The sequence below is a fragment of the Helianthus annuus genome, chromosome 15, assembly GCF_002127325.2.
Source record: "Helianthus annuus cultivar XRQ/B chromosome 15, HanXRQr2.0-SUNRISE, whole genome shotgun sequence".
Taxonomy (NCBI): Eukaryota; Viridiplantae; Streptophyta; class Magnoliopsida; order Asterales; family Asteraceae; genus Helianthus; species Helianthus annuus.
In genome coordinates, this window is record NC_035447.2 from 61,098,364 (window position 1) to 61,117,339 (window position 18,976).

Consider the following 18,976-nt stretch of genomic DNA (forward strand, 5'->3'; position numbering starts at 1 on the left):
TGTTTTAGATTTTTCTTTCTAAATAATCCATTTTCTAGCTTGTCCATATTTTGGTCCCTCAACTATTCAAGGTTTATAAAAGGCTCACTAGTTCATGCTTATTTATTGTCTTAAAAACAAATAACTAACTTGGTTGATTATTCCTAGTTAATTTAGTGGGTTCCGGGAGTCATAACCCGTTTATTTTAAGTCCCGTTAACTCGGGCTTCTTATAACTTTGTTTTCTCAAAACATTTATTCTCCTTTTTAACTAATATTAGGATTGTTTGTTTAAGTCCAAATATTCACCGGATTAAATTTTACCACTAACGGTATTTTACCCGTTCATTACTATTAACGAGGTTTGATTACCAAACCCGTTTTCAGGGTGTTACAATTGGTAATTGGTAGAATTGATAGATTTACTATTTGATTAATAGCATCTAATAAAATCAGAACTAGGTTATTAGTAATTATAGAATCAAAATTCCGGAATGATCACGTTTTCTTCTTATTATTTTTATAACCCCAAAGTTATTGTGTATGGTTTTCTAGTAAGTTCTCAAAGCAATCCGAAAATTTACAAACAAATAATAATTAGCATCACAGACTCCTCAGTGGAATACGATATATACTTACGGTTGTACTAGTTTAGTGTTTTTAGTAGGTTTTTGCACAGACCCCGTCGACAGTCTGTCAATAATATATATAAAATGCGTTACTTTGAGCATTTTTTCCTATTACAGTATAGCGTTATATGAATTATTTGACGATTTAAAATGACACAAAGGAAGCTAAATCTAAGAAGAATCAAAGCTCAGTGTGTGTTATCATATTCACTTCCACACAAACTTAAAGATCTAGGAACAAACTTAATGATCTAGGAGCATCTGTTATGTTAGTTCAAGTGAGTGATTTGTAGTTCTCAAGGGATAGTCTGGTGATAAATTGGTGTATTCTCTGACCAAATGGTTATGAGTTCAAATTCTGCAAGGGCATGTGTGATGATTTTAGTCGTTAAAAAAATAGTAATTATATAATTCAGTGGGCACTTTTTCGTCTATGAGTTAGTGTTAAGTTTCTTGCTTAATTAATCATAGTCTTTTAATAATCATTCATGCTCATTTTATAGTTGTGATTTTACCGGGTTTTTCCCTTAAATTCATTTAAACTAAATTTGTACCAAAACAATTGATTCAGTTTTGGCCTTTAAATATATATAATGACGGGGGTAGCCCAAATCTCAATAAAATGACTAATATACATAACAGGTTAAAAGGTTGAGAGGTTCAATACGCGCAAACTCAGGTGAACAGTAAAAAGGACAAGCACAGTGTCCGGTCACATCAACACTTAACGTGTGAACCATTTCTGCACAGACAGAGCATGTGCACAGAGAACACCCTTTTGTCTGCAGGTCCAAACCGTTCAACCCCTAGAAGGGTAAGTCCCTCACTGCAAGTCAGGTTCACTAGTTAAAGGTTTCTCCTTTGAGAAACCTCTTCCCCTATAAATTGCAGCCCATGCCAAACATATGAGACATTCCAGAATCAGTTGAAAACTATCTTAACTCTCTGATTCTCCTTCTCCCTCTCAAGAACAAGCTTCATGCTTGCTTCTCTTCTTCTTCTCCCATGAGAACTAGCTTTATGCTTATCTTCTTCACACCAAATAATTCATCTTCTCCAACGATTACGTTCTGGGCTGGTTTCATATCAGTCTAGAATTCAAGAAGAACAACAATAACACTAATGAACCTCTCTCCACGTCTTGCAAACGTGGGGGGACCTCACGACCTGCGTTAGGCTAATCGAAACCCTTGAACCCTTTTACCCGGAGATATCGCTACAGGCCTTGGTCTATTATTTGTTGCATCAACAAGTTGGCGCCCACCGTGGGGCTACGCCGCTTACTTTATCTTAAAGACCAGTTGTGTAGCTCCATTTTCTTTTTACATCATGTCTGAAAGCGAGTCTCTCGGTCAGGTAAATCAGGTGCCTAACAACACCGATTTAACACAAAATTCGGGTCGGATCTCACCGGTCCTCTCTACACCTCTTTCTACTCCTGGAAGTACTCCACCGGGATATGTTCCCGGAGTTCACTTCTTTTCAAACACAAACCCATCTCGGTCAGGGGTTGCACCTACTCAAATCGATGTAATGCATACACCGGAACGCATAGACCTAACACCCGAGGGAGTAGCTAGAAATTTCCTACAACTGAGATTTCTTCTCAACTAGCATGTGAGCTTAGAAAGGGAAAAAGGGTGAGAATAAGACTAAATTATGAGGGGTCTGAACCCTCATTATCACCTGGCCCCCCATCTCTTCCTATTAGCAGCTCACGTTCAGCCACATCTTACCTTGAAGCTGGTCCTAGTGTGACAGACCAACCACTCAAGCCTTTGAGCTTTTGGGAGGCCAAGTCCAACCACTACTTCCTGACTCGTTACAACCGGTGCACCTATGGGGCATAAAACCACTCTTGATCAATTATGGTAAGTCACCAACTTCAAGTGTTCTCCCTCCCGTTGCTACTTCGTGAAAACAAGCCATGGCCACCCTGCCTTCGGCTCGTGATATGGTCATGAACACATCCATGGGAATGCCTTATAAAGTAAGCCTTTAAGGATTTCACCTTTTGACACAGATGATGACATCTTTTATGGGTACCACTAGAAAGCCTTTAAGGCTTTAACCTTATACCCTAGCTGATGACACGGATGATGGAAAAAATTTCCTTTGCAGCACGTGAAAAGTGGATGATGACACAGAAAGCCTTCAAGGCTTTGACCTTAATTTCATCAACCAAGTGGCAACCACTCACCAGGGTACCTCAAGCGGTAACCCAGCTTCAAGGGTAGTAGAAGACCTCTCAAAACCCTACAATCCTAACAAACTTGTCTTGCTTCTCCCAGCAAATCGTTGATTACAAGTTTCAAACCCAGATAAAGATGCCATCACGGTACTAAAGACTACCTCCAAATCTTCGCCGGGACTGCAAGAATTGAAAAATGACCCAACTCCGAATGTTGTCTCATGTTTATGCAAACCCTTGAAGGGTTTTCACGCATATGGTTCAATAACCTTCCTGGACGAAGCGTTCAGACCTTTGACGATCTTAGCAAAAGTTCCCTATAACAACAGAGGCATGTCAATGACGCCACGATAATCTTCCAGACCAAACAATGTGATGATGAACGTCTCAGAGACTTCATCGAAAGTCACAAGAAGAAAGATTTAACTTACGCCAATGAAAAGATTAGGGTTGCAGGGTTCATGAATGCTAAATTCCAAATATTTCACAATATACTTCAATAAATGTCTGCCCAAAACCCTTGAAGAAACATTCAAAAGGGCTGAAGCCCACATTCGAGGAGAATAAGCTGAATATATATAAAAAAATATAAAAAACTCTTAAATGGAGTTTCCAGTAAGGCTCTTATGACAAACGGTTCAAAGGTTCGGATTCCAGAAGGCCTGAAGGCCGGAACCCTCTAAGCCGAGAAAAAAACCATAAACTTTACAGCCTTAACCAATACTCCGCAAGAGATCTTGGCAACCGAAGAGGTAAAACACAGCTTCCACCCTCCTCAACCTTTGCCAAAAAACAAGAGATCGAAAAAATCAAGCCAATATAGTGAGTTTCATGAATAGAAAGGTCACCATACCAATGATTTCTTCCAACCCAAAAATAGGATCGAAGAAGCCGTCAAGTCCGAACTGGCTCACTTGGTTAAAGGGGTCAAGGACAAGATGGTTTAAAATAATAATAATAATAATAATAATAATAATAATAATAATAATAATAATAATAATAATAATAATAATAATAGTGAACATGGTCGACCTTGAAAACAAAGCTTCCCACAAACGCCATCATTTCGAGGCATGGGAACATCAACATAAGGAGAGTTGCTTTCAAACCCTCTGGTGATGGAATCCAACATAGGAACCATCAAGACACAAAAGGCTTACATTGACACCGGTGCAACCACCATAATCATGTTTGAGAAATGCTTTAACCCTCTCAACGACCATGAACGTTCAAAGTTTCAATAGTCTGAATCCTCCATCGAAGGTATCGCAGACATACCTATCAAGCCTTTAGGCCAAATAACCCATAATGTTTGTTCAACGAGAGAACAAAGGGATGAACTGAACAACTCACTTTTGTGGTGATCAATATCCCTTCCAACTATGATATAATCACAGGAAGGCCAGGTCAAAGTTTGTTCGGAATGGCAGTTTCAGTTGGTCAAGGCACTGTGATGTTTCCCACTGAAAAAGGGATAGCAACCCTTCAACCTACCCAAGAAGCTTTTGTGGTTGAAGGGGAAAGCTCAAGAAAGGACGAAGATGATGAACAAGGGTTGGACATAAACCCAAAATATCCTCAACAGGGGATAAGGGTAAACACTAACCTTTCCAAAGAAACCATCTCATACCTTAAAAAGCTGCTCTTGCACTATGTCTTTGCTTGGTGCCCGAAAGATATGACCGGCATCCCCGTAGCATTGTTGAAACATGAAGTTATGGATCCCACCTGATGTTAAGCCCATTATACAAAAGAAACGGAATCAAGCCCCTAACAGAAGCCTTGTATAACGCCAAGAGATGGAAAAGCTTGTTCTAGCCGGAATCCTTCGAGAGGTCAAGTATCAATCATGGGTAGCCAATCCGGTAATGGTTCAAAAACCCGACAAGTCTGGGAGAATGTGTATCGATTTTAAAGACTTGAACAAAGCACGCCCAAAGGATTGCTATCCGCTACCCGAGATAGACCTCAAGGATAAATCGCTCACAGGCTTCCCATTCAAGTGTTTTATTGACGCCTAAAAGGGTTACCATCAGATCCTAATAATAAAAAAAAGATGAAGAAAAAACCACATTTCACACTGATGAAGGTATATCTTGCTATCAAAAAAATATTTTTTGGTTTAATAAATGCATGTGCCACTTATCAACGTCTGGTTGACAAAGCGTTTGCGAGACAAATCGGCAAAAACATTAAAGCTTATTTTGACGATTTGGTGATCAAGAGCAAAACGGAATACCAAATGCTCGATAACATAGAAGAAACCTTCCAAAACTCAAGAAAGTTCAACATGAGGCTTAATTCAATCAAGTGCTCGTTTGTAGGGCATATCATTGGGAAACAAAGCATAAAAGCTAACCCTCAAGGGATATGCTAACAAAAAAGGCTTTCGATGGAAAGCTTACAGCTTTGAAGCATTTTACCTCAAAAGGAAGCCTTCAACCAAATGAAGCAACACTTGGCTTCACTCCCAACCATTTCAGCTCCGGAAACAGGAGGAACGATCTCTGTCCACCTTTCGATTGCTGAAAAAACCATAAGTACGACTCTAATCATTGAATGAAATAAAGTTCAGATACCCATTGACTTTTTCAGAACTTCAAAATTAGCAGAAATCAAATATTCTTCTTCGAAAAAACTTGCTCTAGCCCTAGTCCAAACGGCTAGAAGGCTTCGAAGGTACTTTCAGTCACACCCGATACAAGTGGTCACTGACTAACCTGTTAAGAATGTGCTTAAAAAATCACCTATGTCCCGAAAAAAGCTGTCAAAGCCCAAGTCTCAGCTGACTTCATCATAGAAGTCCCTAAAAAAGTCACAACGGAAGTCAATACAACCTCCACTGAACCCTCTGACCCCCATACCTGGAAGCTTTTTACCGACGAAGCTTCAACCATTGAAGGGTCAGGAGCAGGGCTAGTTCTGATTGATCCTAACGAATTGGAATTCACCTATGCCTTTCGTCTTAAAAATTTCAGAATACAAACAATGAAGCTGAGTATGAAGCATTGATTGTTGGGCTCAAGCTTGCAAAAAATATGGGTTTCAAAAGCTTTAAGTCCTCACAAACTCTCTCAAGCCAAGACAATTACACCTACATAGCAAAAGTACCGAGAGAAATCAAAGGAATTAATGAACACATTTCGAATATGTTCCATCAAAAAAAGTTCCAAGATCTCAAAACAAGAGAACTGATACACTAAGCAAGCTTGTATCTCTTACGTTTGCCCACCTCACCAAGAAGGTACTAATTGAGGTATTAAAAACCCCATCCATCCAAAAAACTTGAGGTTCAAGATGCGATCACTAAAGAAGGGCCAAATTGGATGACTCCCATTAAAAAGTTCCTCAAAAATGGTGAATTACCTAATGACCAGACTGAGGCTAAAAGGGTTCGTATCAACTTAAGGCAGTATGTGTTACAATGAGATATCCTTTACAAAAAGGATACCTTGCACCACTACTACGATGGGTTGACCCAGAACAAAGCCAATATCTGATTAAAGAGGTTCACGAAAGGATATGTGGGGCTCATCGTGGCCCAAGATCGGTAGTGTCAAAGTTGATGAACCTCGGATACTTTTGGCCTTCCATGCATCGAGATACCTCCGAACAACTGCGAAAGTATGAAGCTTGTCAGTTACATGCTCCGGTACCCAAAAGCCTCAAACATGACCCCGTTCCCATCTCCTCGTCTTGGCCATTTCAAAAGTAGGGAACAAACATCGTTGGTCCAACCCCACTAGCCAAATGAGGAGTCAAGCTCTTAATGGTAGCCATGAACTACTTCACCAAGTGGCCAAAAGTAAAACTATTGGCAAAAATCTCAGGGAAACAGGTCATCGATTTCGTTTATGAAAACATAATCTGTCGTTTTGGGCTCCAGGGGTACTAGTCACGGATAACGGGAAGTAGTTTGCCGAGAAGCCTTCTAGCTCCTGGTATAAGGAGTTCAGAATAACCTAAGTATTCAGCTCGGTAGCTCACCCACAATCCAATGGCCAAGTTAATAGGACAAATAAAAACATTGTTGAAAGGACTAAATCTCGATTGGGAAGATATGACAACAAATGGCTCGAATAGCTTCCCAATGTGCTATTGGAATTTCGAACAACCAAGAAAACGAGCCATAAGAAAACACCCTACAACCTAGTGTCTGGATCAGAGGCTGTAATCCTAGCTGAAATCGGAGTAACAACACAAAGAACATTTAACATCGACCTCGAGCCAAATAAGAAAGAGACGATGTTGAATTTGGAACAACTCGAATAGGCTCGTGATTAAGCAGCCATACAAAAAGCAAGGTACAAGCAAAACAAGGAATTTCATTACAATACACGGGTGAAGCATGAACACTTTAAGCCTGGGGACCTTGTGCTTCGAAATAATGAGGCCTGCAAGAAAGAAAGAAAGCCAAGGAAAGCTCGGCCCTAAGTAGGAAGGGTCATACACTATCCTTAAAGCCCACAAAGGGGGATCATACAAGCTGGCAGGTCCGCAAGGCAAAAAGCTTCCCCGCCATTGGAATGGCAAAAACCTTAAAAGGTTCCATGTTTAACCAAAACGTATTACAAATAGTTCCCAAAAGTTGTTCTATTCCCCTAGTAATTAAAATACTTTGAAATGAATGAACGATGAATCAAAATTTGTCTTTCTATCCTATAATCAGGTTGAGAACCTAGCAAGAAACTCCATGGCAAGGGCCATGTAAGGGGATGAGCTCCCAGGCCACATCGCTCAATAGGTTCAAGGGTTGAATGGACCTATATAAGGGGTGAGTTCCTAAATCAATACAACTCCATGAGACTCAGAGAAATCTTAAAAATCATGTCTTATAGACGGGTTTGAACAGCCTACACCAAATGTTCCTTAAGCCCAACATTAGCTTACGAACCAAAAAGACTCTAAGTGAATGTCATACATAGGATAGAGGTTGTATCTTCTTGTTAAAAATATCCTAAGGCTAAGTGACTGCAGCACTGAACCCTTTAAGGTATAAATAACATAAGATGCACCACCCAAAACAAAGACAATATGCAAAATCAATGAAAACGCAAGGGAATAAATAGAACAACATAGCAAGATAAGTTAAAGATAGCAAGGGCCATACTGGCCATCAAACATAAAACATTGTCCACAAGCCTGCCAGGCTTTAACCACCAAGGGACCTAAATGGTTCCCTTAAACTAAAAGGATGTTCAAACAAACAATCCATAACATTGTTCGACATGCTAAAAATACTATAAATCAAAGTTTCTTCTTCACTTATCAGCATCAAAGATGGTAGACTTTGCTACATCATCCTTATTCGAAACCCCATCATCTTGGGTGTTTTTAGCCATCCTCTTTTTCCTCCCTACGACACCCGTTGTCTCGGAGGCTTCAAGGCTTGAACCCTTTGAGCCCTCACCACCTTCAGAACACGTTTCCTCGCTATCTCCGGAGCAAGGACGTTTCTTCGAGAGGGACTTCAACACTTCGTTACAAACAGCCTCATTAAGGCCCATGGGTTTTAGCTCCTGCAAGACAGGCAAAGGTTTACCAAAACACTTGGAGACTTCACCCACATAAGGGTAAATAATATGCCCTACCTTCAAAACAGTTTCCTTGAAGGCTTCGAAGGCTTTGGGTTGAAAAAGAGAAGACTTTTCCTGAGGCTCCCCAGGCTCACAAAGCTTTGTAACCAGCAAACAAACCTTAGTGTCTCCCATGAGCAAGAAGCTCGGTGTACACATCACCCAAGACCTTTTTAAACTCCGATGAATGGAGAAGATACTTAACCACTTGCCACTTGCTGGAATCCATACTCAATGAGCCATTTATTATCACTAGTTGCCTGGGAAAGTGAAGCCTTTAACCCTCTGAACCTCCAAGGCAGCCTTATCGATCCTGACTTAAACCCTGTCAGCTTCGAAGCGTTTTTCCAATTCAACCACCTCAGTCTTGTGCTGGGAAGAAAGCTCATCAATACTCAACATCAACTTTTCACCCTCCCAGCATAACCCTCTGCCTCCTTCTTTAGAGTAGCTAGTGAAGCCTTCATCTCATCCCTCTTCTTCGAGAAGACATCATATTCTCGCATCCTCTTACGAAATCGGGATACACCCTCTGGAAGCAAGGCAACAGGGTTACAAGCACCCATTACCATTTTTCGAAATCATCAGGTCATCACCCATAGATGAGCGAGAACCTCGAACAACAGGAGAATCAAAGTGGGTAAGATCATCCTCACAAACGGATGAAGGCTTGAAGCTGTCACCAACTGTGACTTTCCAATCCGGCACATAAACCTCCCCTGGATTAACATTGGTGGAACCTTCACCACCCTTCCTTGAACCCTTCAAGCTCATAACCTTTTTACCCGCCAAACCACCAAGGGCCGTCCCTTGTCCTTGTTTTTATTTTCCCCAACCCCAACTTCTAAATCATCTGAAGCCTCTATGTCATTACTTAGTTCCACCGGCTCAGAAGCCGGTGGTTGGTCAGTAGTCTTTATCAAACAACAGCTCGAACGACGAGTAGAGACTTTGGAAGCAACAACTTTGGTGAAACCCTTGACATTGGGAACGTTCACATAGCCTGAACCCTCGAACCTATGTTCAGTGCCCCTAACAACAACATCTTCGCCGGATGTAGCCTCGGCATCTCTAAACACAACATCAGATGTGTCACCGCTCTTGATAAAGTCCAAGGCAAAGATAACTGCAACAAATAAAATATAACATAAGCAGAAAATACAAAATATCATACCTTGATCATCTCTCACGAACACGGGGTCACGATCTGGCTTGTCCCACAACCTGCTAACATCCATCAGCACTAAAAGATGTTCGGGAAAGGGACAAAGCCTAGAAGGACACCTCCTAATAAACTTCAACAACCATCTATCTCGTGTTTGAAAGGTTCAAGCTCATTCAAAACAGCATAAGGGTGCCTCCAAACAAGCCTAAAAGGAACAATGGACTCAGAAATCCAGAACAATCGGTCCTTCCAAGAACCAAGGGTAGTAACCATAGACGAAATTAAACACACATCAACCTGAGATGTTTCAAAGGTAAAACAATCGCATTTCTTGGCTAACTGGAAGAAACGGCGCAACAACAACAACGATGGGTCATACCCTATCGCTGGACACAAAACATCAAAGTGTAAAACCCTAGCAAGACCTTAAGGGTGTAACTGACCAAACGACACACGATAATACTCTAAAACATTCAGAATAAAGACCGAAAACGGATGACGCAAGTTGGAAAACTCAGCAATAAAGAGCAATCGAACCAATGGGACACTAACCGATCAATTTGCCAAAACCCAGAGCCACCAGATTAAACTTTAGGTCGATCCTCAACTACCTCTTGAGTGAGACAGTTGAAGCCTTTAAGCCTTGAAACCTTGAAGCCTACTATCATTCCGAAATTCAAATCTCAAAACTTAAACGCCTTAAAGCCCTAAAGCCTTTAAGCAATAAAAAATAATGTGTAAAAGTCAGAATCATTTGAGCTTACATCCCAAACACCTCTGACTTGGGGGGCTGATGACGGGGGTAGCCCAAATCTCAATAAAATGACTAATATACATAACAGCTTAAAAGGTTAAAAGGTTGAGAGGTTAAATACGCGCAAACTCAGGTGAACAGTAAAAAGGACAAGCACAGTGTCCGGTCACATCAACACTTAACGTGTGAACCATTTCTACACAGACAGAGCATGTGCACAGAGAACACCTTTTTGTCCGCAGGTCCAAACCGTGTCCCTCACTGCAAGTCAGGTTCATTAGTTAAAGGTTTCTCCTTTGAGAAACCTCTTCCCCTATAAATTGCAGCCCATGCCAAACATATGAGACACTCCAGAATCAGCTGAAAACTATCTTAACTCTCTGATTCTCCTTCTCCCTCTCAAGAACAAGCTTCATGCTTACTTCTTTTCTTCTTCTCCCATGAGAACTAGCTTTATGCTTCTCTTCTTCACACCAAATAATTCATCTTCTCCAACGATTACGTTCTGGGCTGGTTTCATATCAGTCTAGAATTCAAGAAGAACAACAATAACACTAATGAACCTCTCTCCACGTCTTGCAAACATGGGGGGACCCCACGACCTGCGTTAGGCTAATCGAAACCCTTGAACCCTTTTACCCGGAGATATCGCTACAGGCCTTGGTCTATTATTTGTTGCATCAACAGTATATTAGCTACACCTCATGATATTATTCTAATCCCGCCGAGTTAAGGGGGTATTAACAAATTAAATATCTTGTTAATATGAATTCTTTTTGTTTAAAAGGTACTTTTTAAATTGTTGCTTTTACTCTACCAGAGGAAAATAAGTCGAAAGTTAGGAATATCATGGTACAATTCGTAAGCTAGGAGTGCTATCGGCCAAATGATGAAAGTTGAGGTTATTTAAATCCAATATTCCTTATAATTTTACCAACCAAACACAATACAAATTTGTATTGGAATTAATTCCAAAAAATATTCTACGAACCATGGCCCCATAAAGTATTTCACGAAACTTATAACAAGTCTAGCTTATTAGACTATACGTAAATATAATTAAGAGGGGTCAAATAAGGTAGTAATAGATTATACATATAACATGTTTGTATATACTTACTATATATGGGAGTATGTGTGTATATTTATAGGTATGAGAGCATCCTAAATGGGGGCATCTGGCCATTAGCATTCTTTGTCGGCAATCTACGGATAACAAAGAGAGAGAGAACTATTTGTCTGTGGGGACATGAAAATGTGACTAGCGTGGTCTTCGTCTAAGAGAGCTTCCATTGGATAGATGGAAACTTATAACAAAACTCAAACAAAGCATGGAAAACATAGAAGCGAAAGCTAGGAAACACAGCAAATGAAAGAGTATTTCAAAATGGCAAGCCAGATAACAGGGGTGGATCTGTCACTACTAGAAAAGAGGGTTTTTGTCATGAAACATTTGGTCACAAAACAGTAGCAATTTCTCTGTTGTCACCATTTTGCCACCGAAAATGTGGTGACAAAAATACCCGTGTCAATCGCCCTAATGACACCAAATAACGACCATTTTTTATATTTTGCCACCTTATTTTTGCCACAACAAAATTGGTCAGAATTATTTGCCACCGATTCTTGTTTGCTACGGTCCGCCTTGTTTGCTACCGAGTTGTGACGGTTTTTTTGCCACTTTATTGCCACCGTTTGATATTGCCACCATTTAGCCACCAACCATTTGCCACCATTTAACCACCATTTTCATTGAAAATGACGGTTTTTTTGCCACTTTATTACCACCGTTTGATATTGTCACCATTTAGCCACCAACCATTTGCCACCATTTAACCACCATTTTCATTGAAAATCGGTAGCATTTAACGAACTTGTTGAATTATTTGCTACCATTATTTGCTACCATTATTTGCTACCATTTTGTGATTGCTTGAATATTGGTTTTTGATTCAGATTAATTTTCTATTTTCCCTGCTTTTTTCATAAAAATTACATATCAATAAAATTACAAAATTATATTAAAGTCTAATATATGAAAACTCAAAATTATATAAAACATCTCTGTATCAAAAGCATATAAAACATTCTAATAGAAATACCTGCTAAAACATCTATACTATATAATAAAAGAAACCTGATTTTGGACACGTGTCATTCATTGAAGATGTCTACATTTGTAATTTTCTACATTTACATACTTAATATTATTATTTACCAAATTGACACTTTTTTATTTAGTTTACACTTATCTCATATTTTATGAAAAAAAAATATCGATTATTCTATCTCTTATTTTCATATTGCATTTTTTTTTAAATTTACTTTGTACTTATCTTTTCCGTTCAAATGGGACAGAAGTAAAATTATTGGGTTTCACATTTGTAATTAGTTATTTTTTTATTAAGATGCTATCGTTCTATTTGCTCATGTTCAAAATGATCAGAAAAAAAAAAACTCAGTTATTTTTGTTTCCATAATCCTTTTATTTGATTCAATCATTCTAGAAGTTTTAAAACTAAAATATAATCGATCATAATCAAATTCACATTTCAAAACCCTCAAAATTCAACCATTCAATAATCACAATTACTCACACGTATAAGCCCATATATAATCTAACCTACTTTTAATAAAGGATTCCAATTAATTCTACGTGAAATTTATAAAGACTTTTTGTTATATACTTAATTTCATATATAATCTAATCTAACTTTTAATAATGTATATATGTGTGGACGCTCGGAGGGCAAAAGTGAAATTGCACTAATTTTAATGTTATTTCACTAAATTTGTGAAAATAACGTTAAAAGCGGCTGACGGTTAATCATGCATCATCATCATGTGGTGACGTTGATAGCAGAAAGACAAAAGGGAACATGCACTAATCGGTCTTTGTCCCGATTGCTAAGTGTTATGTGCCTTATGTCCAAAGCTTGATGCAAAACTACTATCGACACGGGGGTCTTACTGAAAGCAGCCTCTACATCTTACTCTCCTCAGACCCTACCTTAGCTTTGCTATTTGTGTGATTTACTGAGTATGATGATGATGATGATTTAGTATATATAATTAGATTTATTCAACCCGTATAATACACGGGGTTTATAAAGATATAATTTTTTATTATTTAGTTTATAAAATTACATTTATCCAACCCGTGTAATATACAAGGTTACAAAATTACATTTATTTAACCCGTGTAATACACAGTGTTTTTAAAGATATAATTTTTTTTTATTATTTAGTATATATAATTAGATTTATTCAACCCGTACAATACACGGGTTTTTATTATTTGGTATATAAAATTACATTTTTTCAGTACAATACATGAGATTCTTAGAGATATAATTTTTTTATTATTTAATATATAAAATTATATTTGTTCAACCTGTGTAATAAACGAGATTTTTAAAGAATAATTGTTTTAATTTAGTATATAAAATTACATTTATTCAACCCGTGTAATACACGGGGTTCTAACCTAGTTAGATAACTAAAATTATCCTAATATGATAAACATCGAAACATTTAAAACCAAGTGTTTGTAGCCTAGCTTCAATTTGTGACATCCTATCGAGCATAGTATCTTTCTCCACCTTGTCTTTTTCTTTTCCAGCCAACAACCCCACGATAATCCCATTTAACCTTTCTTTTTCTTCATCCTTTTCCTTAATGAGCTCCTTATAACTAAGTTCAACTTTTTAATCTACAAAACATCCAATGAATTGAATCAAGAAGTCAGAATTCACGAAAACTAATAACGGGTCAAGTTGATTGCAAAGAAAACAATATCAAATTGTGAGCTACAATTCAAGTGCTAGAAGCTAAAAAGCATGATTCGTTATGTTAAATGTAACAGGAATATCAGAAATTAAAGTTAAAACATATAAATAATGATTAACAAGTCAAGATAACAAATAAACACATCGGGCCATATGTGTATGACCTGTTCCATCAAATTACGGACTGCCACAGCGGGTTTAGGTCAGTCGTTAAAAGAGGTTGCACTCTGCACTCCCCTTGATATCGGGGTTCGGAAAAGACCAGCCCTAGTGCCACCTCTGTGCCCCACTTCATGTGTATCCGTCTTTAAGTCCTCTTTGCTATGAACTTGACCGGAATCACCACTTCATGTGTATACCGCTACATGTTAACCATTCCTTATTAATGGGTCAGATTGGGCCGTATCTGTTTTCTTTTTATTTTTTATTTTTTCTCTAATGAGGTAATCGGGCAAGATGAAATAAGGGACCTAAAAATGACCCATTAAACAGATTGGAAGGCTCATAAAGTGATTTACATCCTTGACCTACAGTCAAAATACCTTTGTATCAATATATGATATCCTTGACTTAAAGTCAAAATACCTCTGTAGCAATATATGCTAATACGAAGAGTCATTCACATTCAGTTTAAAATTCAAGAACTTATCATAATAAACTTATAAACACCTCTTTCCTTTGGGCAGCCTTTTCGCCAGCAACCAAAACCATCCCGATTCCCATATTAAATGTACGCTTCATTTCAGCATCTTCAATGTTTCCATCCTGGAAAAAGAACAACAGTTAAAATATAAATTGTTAAAAATCTGAATGTTTTAGTCAAAAAAGTGTCTGGTCATCTCAACCCGACCCGAACCCATTTTAAACCATTATCCAACCTTCCCGTCCCGCCCCACAACGCCTATCTTCCCACCTCTACATGCTGTAAGCATAACTACACCTTTTGGATCCACTTGAAAACAGGAAGAACGGACCAAGAGTTGTTGTACATGTGGGCCCTGAGGCCTTGAGGGAAAACATGAGGGACATTATTTGTTAAACCAGCACCTGTTATGTGGGTGATTCCTTTGAGGCCTCCCTTGCTGATAATGCTAAGCACCCTACATTAACGTGGTTGATAAATTAGGAAAAGAATGAATATTAACCAAAAAAAGGGAAAACATAAGTGATAATAACCTGTTTAACATAAATTACAGTTGGCGCCATTAATGCTTCGCCTAATGTAACTGATTCACCAGGGAGTTTGTCCTCCAATGAAAGTCCACTTCTAGCGAAAATCATAAAACAATATATTGACAACATATATAAGAATGAAATGAAATAAGTGAAGGTGGCAATTTCGACCCATTTACTTAGAATATGTTGCTTTGAGTTAAGTCTAATATTTAATGGGTCAAACAACTAAAGTCATAAAAATGGCCAAAACAGGAGCATGTCAAGCAGGTAGACATTGACCCATGTGTGTGTTTTTTTTTTTTTTTTTTGGGCAATTTCATATACATTTTTTTAACTCTCATAATACCACTTTTAACCTTTCAAGTTTCAAAAGACTAAAAGTGAGGGGATAAAAATATAAAATCGGAAAGTGTTAGTGGTGATAAATCCTTTTTGGTGGTGTACAAATAACCTCCCATATTATGGAATGGAGTCTACCTTACTCCTACAGTCCTATTAGATATCGTTATTGAGGAATATGACACCAAAATTTCAGAATGATCGAAATAGCTCAAAACTTGTTAATTAATAAATAAAGTAATGAATGTGGAGGTTACCAACAACGTCAAATCAAAGCCAGAAATCAATTGAAAGGCAAACAAATCAACAATAAACACGAAAAAAGCTCATAAATACTTCATCAACAATGAAAATAGAATCTTAAAATTTGACCAAAGGCAAAATACATACCTTCGATTAAGAATAACAAGATGTTGGTCATAGTTCACAACAAACTGAACCCTAAGAAATCATTAGCTCATTGCTAAAGTCCAACGGTCGCCACTTTTGGGAGCAATTAGGGTTTTGGATCGATTAGGGTTTTGGATCGGAGGATGATTCAATTAGTGATGGTTGAGTGGAGGATGATTCGATTAGTGATGGTGGAGCAGAGATGATGCTTCTAGAGATTTTGGGGAGCAAAGTCAGAACCCTATAATTGATATCCCGCTCTATTAAAAAAAAAATTGATATCTTGCTTAAATTTTGGGAGAGCGGGTAAAAAATTTGATATTTTCGCTTAAATTTTTACTTTATATTGCGCTCATGTGACGGTGGCAAACTAAATGGTCGTTGAAAAATGGTGGCAACTTTCATAAACCTTTTATGTTTGCATATTTGACACCACTAGTGGGGAACCCGCGCGTTGCGGCGGAGTCGATAATAAGGGGCAAGAATATAATTCAAACCTTAAAACGACAAAAAACCATAAGGAAAGGCTGGCGATAGGTTTCCAAGGGGAGCTTCTTACCATTCAAAATAGATAGTAGGGGAACCCGCGCGTTGCGATGGGGTTAACAATACGGGGTGAAAACATAGTTCAAACCTTAAAACAATTAAAAAAGTTCGTATTTAAGTTGTGTGTGTATATCTCTCTCCTCCGGCACATACAAGAGTAATCCAAATCAAGAACAACCTTTAACCAGAAATGTACTCATGATTTCAAATTACAGATAATCTTAAACAATATACATTCATTTATATGAGTAACTTAATTACATTACACTTAAACTCATCTTATACCCTTCATATTACACTTGGCTATGTTAAATTACACATAATATTGTAAATATTATGAGTAAGCTAAATCACACTTCATCAGATCACGCCTGGATAATTACAAGCGATTCAACAATGTTGCCCCACCTCATTTCAGACTCTCACTATAGGCTTCCACCACTAAAAATTGAAACAATGAAACATGCTACAAGCGTCATTCATCTATGTGGAACAAAGAGGGAACTGTAAGCTGAACATCTTTTGGTTAGGTTACTTAATAAACTTTAATCACCATGTGAACGGTCTATTTTTCTTTAATATAAGTTGCTACACAGTCACCTTGAACCGTATTAAAGTTGACCGGGTTGAAACTCGGCTGTAAGTTATGCACAAAAGTCATGAACCCCGTGTGTTCAACCATGTGAAGCAGGTAATGATGTGGTATGATCATTCAAGCATTCTCTTGACGACACACACCAAGGCCAAACACATAGTAAGAAACAACCGAGCTTTTATAACGCCCTTTGGCTGCACCATTAACCGGGGCCGTCTTAGAGGTCAACAGGTTGCGGCGCACAACCGCCTTTAGCAATGTGGCGTTTTAAATGATTGGTTCATCAGAAGAAGAAGTTCAACTACTCACAAGGTCTTAAAAGACGTCGTGTTAACAAAAGGTGGACAAAGCGCGGCTGTTCCTCCCAAGTCACTAATTCTCCTGCATATCTTGATTCAGTCAACACAAACGATCACAATTTCAAGAAATTAAATACATGATGTATGAGGAATTACTGACAAGTCTGACAAGTTCGCCAAAAGAGTAATTCTCCAAGATATTGGCCCCTCCAATATTAGCGATAATTTAAAAATCGAACAGCAGCAAAATGCCTCACAAGCTCTTGAGACTTTGCCATAGCCCAATGTAATCGGGGATCTTCCCAGAGAAATTGTTACCACCAATCCGACTGCAAAAAAATAATAATAAATAAATAAAACAGTCAGTTATGTCTACCAATATACTCGTATTTAATGAGGTGGTTGATCTCACAATTCCTTGATGGTATTCAGATTCGCAAACGATGCAAGCAACGTCCCACTAAAAGAGTTAGAGTTCAGAAACCTATAATTAAAAATGAAACAAACGTATATAAGTTGATAGGATAACGAGATATAGAGGGCAAAGGACACCAAACAACAATAAAAAGAAAATTCAAGAAGGCTTACAATCTCTCGATGCTTGCAAGATTCCCAAGCTCCTCAGGAATCGTTGCAGACATCAAATTGTCCTCTACAGATCTAATTAACAACAGAAGTGACACCGTAAACAACAAAAACAAGTCACTGAAGTTATATTTAAAGTACGTTTAAAGAAAACTTACAAAGTTGGGACTGCAAATAGTACAAAAATAAGCAAAAAAAAACAAGCTTTTGGATACTGAATCCGACGATTAAAGATTATACATAAAGAAAAAAGTACATGTTTAAAATCTTCCCCATGGAACCCCATGCTGGAGGGATGGTACCACTGAGATAGTTGCGAGTTAAGTCTCTTTTCAAATTTACCTCATCTGAATCTGGAACTTGTACAGTAGTTCCATGAGAGGCTTTTATTGCAATCAAGATTTCTTCCTGAACCCAATAAAAAGATAAATTATGAGTCTATAGGTGGTAAGAGCAGCTCTTTAACTTAAAATGTGTAGACTCAGGTTATCTTGACAGGTCAATTGGTAAACCAAAAAATTGCTAAAATTTATGGGTCAATAGGGTCAAAAGAAATAGCCACAGTATATCCCTTTTTTGTTGTAAAGATGTAGTTTTTCACCTTTACTATAGCATCGCATTGACAACGTTCCAACAATTAAAGTGCAGGCTTAGCCTGCATTTTCCCCAAAAACGTAGACTTAGCTGATAGTTTTCACCAAAATGCTAGGTTACGGACTTACGATAGAGATGACAGAGTAAGTCGAGATAACAGTTCTCGTTTCGCGTTACAAAGTCGAACTATAGCATCACATTGACAAAGTTTCTTACCTATTAAAACACAGGGAACCCATTTTAATCACTAACAGACCCAGAACATATGCCAATTTAAGAAAATAAACTGCAAGTTCTGTAAGTGATGTAAAAGATAAGTCCATGGTGGAAATTAAAACTATCCTGAAAAAGTTTGAACAGATTCTGCTCC

The 18,976-nt window shown here is 38.1% G+C and overlaps 1 protein-coding gene across 3 annotated transcripts; it reads right to left on the reverse strand.

Moving 5' to 3' along the window:
- Positions 1-13,840: 13,840 nt before the first annotated feature.
- On the reverse strand, positions 13,841-16,224 carry LOC110909461 (phosphoribosylformylglycinamidine cyclo-ligase, chloroplastic/mitochondrial-like). 3 transcript variants are annotated; one of them, XR_004882165.1, is made up of 6 exons: positions 15,988-16,224; positions 15,259-15,349; positions 15,023-15,182; positions 14,752-14,847; positions 14,247-14,609; positions 13,869-14,006 (listed from the first exon to the last, which is right to left on the reverse strand). XR_004882165.1 is itself a non-coding variant. In XM_022154404.2 (5 exons), the coding sequence occupies exons 2-5, from the start codon at positions 15,267-15,269 to the stop codon at positions 13,941-13,943; spliced, it is 333 nt and encodes a 110-aa protein (XP_022010096.1). In that variant the 5' UTR covers positions 15,270-15,349; positions 15,988-16,224; the 3' UTR covers positions 13,841-13,940. The 3 variants fall into 3 exon arrangements, 2 of the variants coding, with proteins under 2 accessions (XP_022010096.1, XP_035840515.1); XM_022154404.2 differs by lacking the exon at positions 14,247-14,609 and having other exon boundaries at positions 13,841-14,006; XM_035984622.1 differs by lacking the exon at positions 13,869-14,006 and having other exon boundaries at positions 14,061-14,609.
- Between the last annotated feature and the right edge of the window lie 2,752 nt (positions 16,225-18,976).

What these genes read in the sequence shown, in the direction of transcription:
- LOC110909461 (XM_022154404.2), bottom strand. An exon ending in TTTTCAAGTGGATCCAAAAG is followed by an intron (nt 14,848 to 15,022) that starts GTGTAGTTATGC and finishes TTCTTTTTCCAG; the next exon opens with GATGGAAACATTGAAGATGC. An exon ending in AGGCTGCCCAAAGGAAAGAG is followed by an intron (nt 14,007 to 14,751) that starts GTGTTTATAAGT and finishes GATGTTTTGTAG; the next exon opens with ATTAAAAAGTTGAACTTAGT.